Raw genomic sequence first — 8,022 nt, 5'->3', positions numbered from 1 at the left:
TCATATGGATTGAACTAATTAGATAGCTCCATTTGAAACTTCCCTTCTCTCTGTGGAAGATTCAGGTTGAATATGTCTCTGCTGGTGTATTGTATTCAAATGGAGCTGCCTAATATGTGATTCCATTTGAAATTCATACCCCTCCTGTGGAAGGCATTTCCTAAATCTTGCACAGGGGTTGTGTTGATGTTAAATGGAATAGCACATTGAATGTTAACAATCAATAATTATCGTCTGCCGCATCACATACTATCGCAAAGGCTGCTTTGTGTGATTTTTATTATTATTGTATTTCATATTGTTTCATATCTCATGCTTCTCTCTTTCATAAATGGGCATGGGATTGTAATGTTGTGATAATACCTCAAAATTAATTTAAGTTAATCTTACAGTGTATCTCAACACAATAAAATAACAATAATAAAAAAGTCACAAAAGGCCTTTTATGATACTGCAGCATGTGATGCGGATGACGATATGCTATGTAATATTGAAAATCATACCTATATTAACAGGAATTGTAAGAAGACTGTTTTGGTAATTCAAAAAAAGAATCCTTTACAAATCAAACTATGCCATCAACATCAGTACGCATCATCAACACTACTGCATATCAACAAAATAATATATACGCACAGTAGTGTTGGCAATGCGCACTGGCATTGATGACATCATTTCCGATTCACCTGCAAAGGATTATGGGATACCAAAATGGTCAAATTTACTTTCATTTTCAAAATGCTTCAGAGATCACATATGACTTGACTGCTGTGTGTGTAAGGCCCCCCCCCCAAAAAACAGTATGTGCTTAATTTGTTTATTACAAAATATGATAATTTTCTATAATGCATTTTTGGAGACTGTCTTCCCCATTTATCTGATTTCCCCTGACGGGAAGCAAACAAACTAAAGCAAAAAAAAACATCCTGGAGGCTGGAACCATGGAAAAATGGGAAAAACAATCAACAGTTACTTTTCAATAAAGGCAATAAAATAGAAATTTAAAAGCTTTGAGTATGGTCTACTGAGACAAACCTCTTTTGCACCTTTAACTTGGTGTTCAGTAAAATGTACATTAAATATCTAAATTGCATGCAAAAGGTCAACGGTGCATGGCAAACTCTGAAGGACTCTGAAAGTAACTGTAGGCAACTGCCTTATGAATTGACTCAAGGAATTCACACGGAAAGACAGACCTAATTTGAACATACAGACCCACTATTTCATCATGTTTACTGACAAAATGTCAAGAGTTCTGGATAGTGGAGGGACCCCTGATCAATGATTTCAAGATGGTGTCAGATATTCAGCCTGGTTCAACCTACTCCATCAACCTACAACCAGGCTGCATCAAAATAAGCACTGAATTCAAGTGAAGCATAGAATTATATTGTGTATCACTACATCAGGTTTTTGTTCATCTGTTCAGACCATAGACAACAAATATACAGACCATCCACCAACAGGCAAAGTCCAGCATCATCTGTTAAGGTTAGCAACTATTTTAAATTGTTGCGATTTGGTAGTTCACAGCATCTTGCCAATGGTAGTGAGTTTTGGCAAAAATTGTATTGATCATTTCATAGCGAGTGTGTAGAAGAATTCAAATATCACAGATATACTTTTGTAAGTCCTGTGGTTCTTGAGTTATGTTGTAAAGAGGGCTGAAACAACAACACTTTTGTAAAACGTACATAACTCATTAACAACAATAAATCAAGCACGTTTTCATGATTTGTAGAGTGAACTTTTGAAAAACATCAATAATATATTGATTTTTATCTCATGATAATCAATATTTTGGCTGCTACGACCAACAATACCACGTCTACCCTTAATGAGGGCCAATCGTTCCATGAAGTAAGTGCATGAAACCGTTACACTCCAACTGTGCCTGTTACCGCACATTTTTTCAAAGCAGTCTTGATGACATCTTTTGCGTAAACGTATATAGGCACTGTAGAGCTTATAACAAACCCTAATTACAGCATCATCATAGCCGCAAACGGCAATGTGCGAGATTTGTTAGACACAAGTGTTCAAATGAAAGGCCCTCATGAACATGTGAGAATTCTCAGACAAAGCACAGGACTGTTGGTGAATAGTCAGTATATTTTTTGTCTATGGTGGGCACACAGTAAAGAATCTTGCCTTGCCATTTATATGCCTTACTCTATTTGTCTCTACAATCCAGTGAATAACACTTAATTTTGAACGACAATTTTGGGCAAAAAGATTTGCAGACGACAAGTTTCAATTTTTTTTTTAATTAAAAATGTTAGAATTGTAAATTGTCATGACAATATTTGGAATCAGCATGAAAAATGCATTACAATGAGTACAAACAAGCCTAGTATTGGTTCAGTGGTTCTTAAGATAGCTCTTGATATTTTGATAAAATATCGCAAAACTTGGAACTTTTTCTATTGAAGCCTATGGCCAGCACGCAGAGCATGTAAGTTATTGCTTTAACTGAAATTGATGACAACAGCTGCTATATGAACAAAGACGGTCCTATTTAACAAAGAAAATATCAAGATTCCATGTAATCATTTGGCAGATGTGTCATTGGCCCCTGAACATGTTTACAGCAAAACCTCCTAAAGTAACTGCTTGGCAGTTTTGTTCTGAACATGTTGCAGGACCACAAGTGGGATTTTGCACAATTTCAAAGATGCACCATGGTAAGGCATAATTTTCTGCTGTAGTGGGTCAAGGGGCTATTCCAGTTGAAATCTCCCACACAGGGAGTGTGAATTTCAAATGGAGTCACCCAATCAGTGTCATCTGCTCAACAAATGGGATGTCCAGATATAAATCCATACACCCTCTATGGAAGACATGACTTTATTCTTCCACACAGGGAGTGTGAATTTCAAATGGGGTTACCTGAATGGGTGGCTCTTAATCTACACCACTCTGTAAGGAGATTAAGGCCATGTTTTCCATAGAAGGTGTATGGATTTCAACTGCAAAAAGCCCAATAGGTGGGCGACTGTGGGAATGATGCACTATATACTTTTTAACATCTTAAGAAGCGTGTTGGTTTGGTGTACTAGGTGGATGGCACTAACGTAAACACTCTGAATTTTACCGTCTTTGAAGTAGGATTTGAGAGTTATGCTGAAGTTCTTGGACGAGGTGATGAACTCTTTCTTGTGCTGATCTAGAGCCTAAGAGACAAAATGTAAAGAAGAAAAAAGTAATGAAAGTTAAACAAAATTTAATCAATTGCAAAGTCATATCATTCTAAATATGCATGAATTTGAATAGTTTAGTTAGTATAATACATTCTGATTGAAACCATTGCATGTTTCACTATGCAAAACATTTAAAAATATATTGCTATCATGATATTTAAATTTTGTTTTAATTTGCATGTGAATGACATGCTCTTATAGACTTATCATGAGAGATTAACTCCTATCTCAACTTGGGCAACTCCAGCTGAAATTCATACACCCCCTATGGAAGACAACACCATAATCTCCCACACAGGAGTGTAAATGTCAACTTAAATTCTGGTGACTCTGTGTGGAAGATTATGGTCATGTCTTCAGTCCTTAGAGGGTGTGTATGTTTGATTATGGTCATGTCTTCAGTCCTTAGAGGGTGTGTATGTTTGATTATGGTCATGTCTTCAGTCCTTAGAGGGTGTGTATGTTTGATTATGGTCATGTCTTCAGTCCTTAGAGGGTGTGTATGTTTGATTATGGTCATGTCTTCAGTCCTTAGAGGGTGTGTATGTTTGATTATGGTCATGTCTTCAGTCCTTAGAGGGTGTGTATGTTTGATTATGGTCATGTCTTCAGTCCTTAGAGGGTGTGTATGTTTGATTATGGTCATGTCTTCAGTCCTTAGAGGGTGTGTATGTTTGATTATGGTCATGTCTTCAGTCCTTAGAGGGTGTGTATGTTTGATTATGGTCATGTCTTCAGTCCTTAGAGGGTGTGTATGTTTGATTATGGTCATGTCTTCAGTCCTTAGAGGGTGTGTATGTTTGATTATGGTCATGTCTTCAGTCCTTAGAGGTGTGTATGTTTGATTATGGTCATGTCTTCAGTCCTTAGAGGGTGTGTATGTTTGATTATGGTCATGTCTTCAGTCCTTAGAGGGTGTGTATGTTTGATTATGGTCATGTCTTCAGTCCTTAGAGGGTGTGTATGTTTGATTATGGTCATGTCTTCAGTCCTTAGAGGGTGTGTATGTTACTCCCTGTGTGGAAGATTATGGTCATGTCTTCAGTCCTTAGAGGGTGTGTATGTTACTCCCTGTGTGGAAGATTATGGTCATGTCTTCAGTCCTTAGAGGGTGTGTATGTTACTCCCTGTGTGGAAGATTATGGTCATGTCTTCAGTCCTTAGAGGGTGTGTATGTTACTCCCTGTGTGGAAGATTATGGTCATGTCTTCAGTCCTTAGAGGGTGTGTATGTTACTCCCTGTGTGGAAGATTATGGTCATGTCTTCAGTCCTTAGAGGGTGTGTATGTTTTTCAACTGGAATAGCTTATTTGGATTATTAATACGGCCAAAATTGAGCACAGATTGAGCACAAATCTGGAACGACTTCCAGGTAGGGAAACAAAATTACAGCACAGTCAGATTCTGTTCTGCTTTGTCGAATGCTGCCGGAATTAAAATCGGATTCTTGCAAATACTAACCAGAATGAACGATCCTAACTAAAATATTTGAGTGTTGAATATACACATCTTGAAGATTTGAACTACTCCCAGTTTCTGAATCCTATAGCTCTACTGTATTAAGCTACAAGACTACAATGTATAGAATGTTAAGTTTGCATTTATGTTCATGATGAAGTTAGTCTCCCAATAAGTACACCATGTTCCATGTATTACCGGCTAAATTACTGATATAGTTATGATTCACCAACAATTGTACAGTGAAATTGGACCCCATTGAGGGGGGTTGATTTCTTATAACCCTAATGCCCCAGGTGCTTTTTGGCAAGGGGGAAGGAAAGAAGTATAGGATAATGGCCAAGGATTAGAACGTGAGTGGATAAGAATGGCTGAGCCGCGGAGCGGCGAAGCCATTCTTATCCACTCACGCTCTGATCCGCGCCATTAACCGACTTAATACACACCTATGACGTCAAGCGCTTATTGTTTTACCGCTCCATTATTTTTCACGAATGGAGTGTTATTGAAATAGGCTGCTCTTTACAAATTGATCAATTACTCATTGATGCCGGACAATTATAATTTTAGGTGCGAGTGCAAAAATAGTCCAACTCAGCTTTATGTAAAATTTCTATAGAAATACCCATCATATCACGATCCAGGTGTTTAGTTCAAATCATCCGTAACCACCTTCTTGAATTATAAAGATTTAAAATGTTTGTTACACAAATTGAATAAACGTAGATTCGTGAAAATCATCCAAGTGATTAGACAATCAATAGTTCTTTATGCCCACTTCTAATGCGTTAACTGTTGAAGTAGTTGCGCTTAGGTATCTATTTTGCATAATAAGGAAAATGGGCAAAAGGTCATATAGGTTCATATGAAATGGTCATTACAGTTGTGTACCTCAAGAAAGGTACACGATCGCTATACCTGAGCAATGATACTCTTCTCTGTGAATCGAGTGTTCGATTTTGGAACAACCATGCAATTATGGACACTATTGTTTATCTTGGATAATTTTGTGATCTAATCATTCCGAGGATATATATCGTTGATTCGCAGCAGAAGGACCAAAATCAGGTACGAAAAGGTACGAAAATTTTAAATGTACTACAACACATTTTACCTAGGCCTATGTCCCTGAACTTTGTCGGCAAAAAACAAAACAAACTTCGCCGCCTTCGACGCGAAATAAAAGCCACCTCAACTTCCAGTCCCCCTTCCAAAATCAAATGGATCGTCCCTAACATTGTAATAATTAATTACCGTTAAATGGGGGTAACTTCGGTAAGCGGGTAACTTTGGTCGTTCAAATATATTTTTAAATGGTCATATTTCCATTACAGCAATATTGTTTTTAGTCATATTTGGTATCGATTTGTTAAGAAATATATTTGGAAGAAATAAAAGTCGCCCATGTCCAATTTCGTTGAAAGTTACGAAAATATTGGCATTTTTTATTAAAAGTGAGCATTTTTTTGAGTTCTTCGCAGACTTAATAAAAATCGATATTTGTGAGCAAGGATGCGTGCTTGCTTAATTTTGCAAGGGGTCAAATGTCACAAAAACAAAACCTTGCCCATATACAGCGAAGATCAATTTTTTCATTTTTTTCTTCATGGAATGTAATACTCTGACCAAAGTTGCCCCAAATGCGGGTAACTTTGGTCAGGCTATTTTCAACCCCTAGGGCACCCTTTCAAAATTATTCAAAATCTTTTTCAACTTCAAGGTGTAGAAGGAACCCATGTCATAAAAAAAGAGATAATTAGAAATATATTTGGTTTTGTTTGGAAGCAGTGGTTTAAAAACTCTGAAAAGTGCCCAAAGTTACCCCATTTTACGGTATCGGATAGGCCTACTGATCGATGTATGTAAATATTCAAGCATGCCAAAATACCATCAGATGAAACATCAGATATACTAATGACAAATAAAAATTATACAGAAAATAGACCTACTGTGGCTTTTATCATTATTAAACATGCCCGAAGAGAACGATTTAAAATAAGCAGATTCATAGGCCTAAATACATTGATACAGAATGTGTATTACGATATGTAGCAATGTTGCCCAAAATATGACAAATTATACGTGAGGGCCTAAGTCACTGAAAACGATAAAAATATAAAGAAGAAAAAAATGTTATAAAAAACAGTAAGCGTGAAAGAAAGGTCCAAATAAATAAATAAAGGGCCTCACAAGTAAAGCCTAAATAAGCATTTTCCAAAGTGAGGGTAAAAATACATCTTGCATAATAAGTACAACTTAGCCAACAATTTAACCTGCCCGTTTTGATCTTGACTTGCTTTTCACAGATTGCATTGTAAGGGCTCGGATAGCGGCGCTTTTACGTATTTATTTTGTGGCACCTGAGAGCAAATCAGACACATCCTTCTGATATCAAATAATTTAGATTTTTATTAAATTCGCGATACTATACACATTTTATGGCAAATTATTAAAATTGATATTTTTGAAATTTAACAGTCCTCAAAGTAAATTGTATAAATCTAACGATATGCAGTAAATAGTAGGAAGTTGGGTTGAACAGCCGTCAATCATATGAAAATTGTGACCTTCATTATTAAAGATATAGATTTTTTCCTCAAAACACTTAAAAATGTAGGTCTTTTTGGAAAAAAATGTTTAAGTTCAATATGAAAGGTCAAATTTTCAATTGAGTCGGCTTTTCATCCCAGCTACATAGGCCTATAGTTTAATTACATATCATTAGATTTATAAAGTTTACTTGAGGACTGTTAAATTTGGAAAAATATAAAAATATGAAATTTTAATAATTTGTATTATATCGCTAATTTCACAAAATCAAAATTATTATTATTTTTTAATATAGGGACAATCCTCGTATTCAGCATGTAATTCGATATGTCTGATGTGCTCTCAGGTCCCATAACAATACTGTGCAAATGTTGCTATCCTCTTCCTCAATTTATTGTATTAATGAAAATCATTTTCTTCTTGTTTTTTCGTATCATTGTTTTGCATGAATGAAGTGATGATAACAATACCGCACTTTTCGCAAATACTTGCTTTTCAAAAGTGCAATTGATATTAACACTACATTCGTAAATGCCAGTACTTTTTCCCTGAAAAGTATTTGCTTTTCAGAGAAAAGAGAAAGGCATTTACTGAATGGCGTGTTATTATTGTGATCATCGCCCATTCGTGGAAAATAATGGAGCGGTAAAACAATAGCGCGACGTTATAGGTGTGTATTAATGAAAGAAGAAAGAAGAAAACAACTTTTTTACTCGGGTGCGGTTTTGAACTACGGACCCTTTGGGTGCCAGACACATGCATACCTTGCCAAAGGGGTCTACCTTGGCCGGCCAAGTTTTCTATCTTCTATGTA

At 36.2% G+C, this 8,022-nt stretch overlaps 1 protein-coding gene across 4 annotated transcripts in view; it reads right to left on the bottom strand.

The window, feature by feature from the left end:
* Positions 1 to 2,820: 2,820 nt before the first annotated feature.
* LOC140155417 (programmed cell death protein 10-like) overlaps positions 2,821 to 8,022 on the bottom strand; it is a 41,075-nt gene continuing 35,873 nt past the window's right edge. For 3 of the 4 annotated variants that reach the window (XM_072178261.1, XM_072178260.1, XM_072178262.1), the window contains one exon: positions 3,035 to 3,173. Coding sequence is in view for 1 of the 4 variants with exons in the window: in XM_072178263.1 (XP_072034364.1) it covers positions 3,012 to 3,173 (162 nt within the window). In the remaining 3 variants the exon portion in view is untranslated. Of the gene's footprint in view, positions 3,174 to 8,022 lie in introns of all 4 variants that reach the window. The other variant, XM_072178263.1, reaches the window with a different exon arrangement.

The sequence above is a fragment of the Amphiura filiformis genome, chromosome 6 (assembly GCF_039555335.1).
Source record: "Amphiura filiformis chromosome 6, Afil_fr2py, whole genome shotgun sequence".
Lineage (NCBI taxonomy): Eukaryota > Metazoa > Echinodermata > Ophiuroidea > Amphilepidida > Amphiuridae > Amphiura > Amphiura filiformis.
This window is presented reverse-complemented; position numbering and strand designations above follow the sequence as displayed.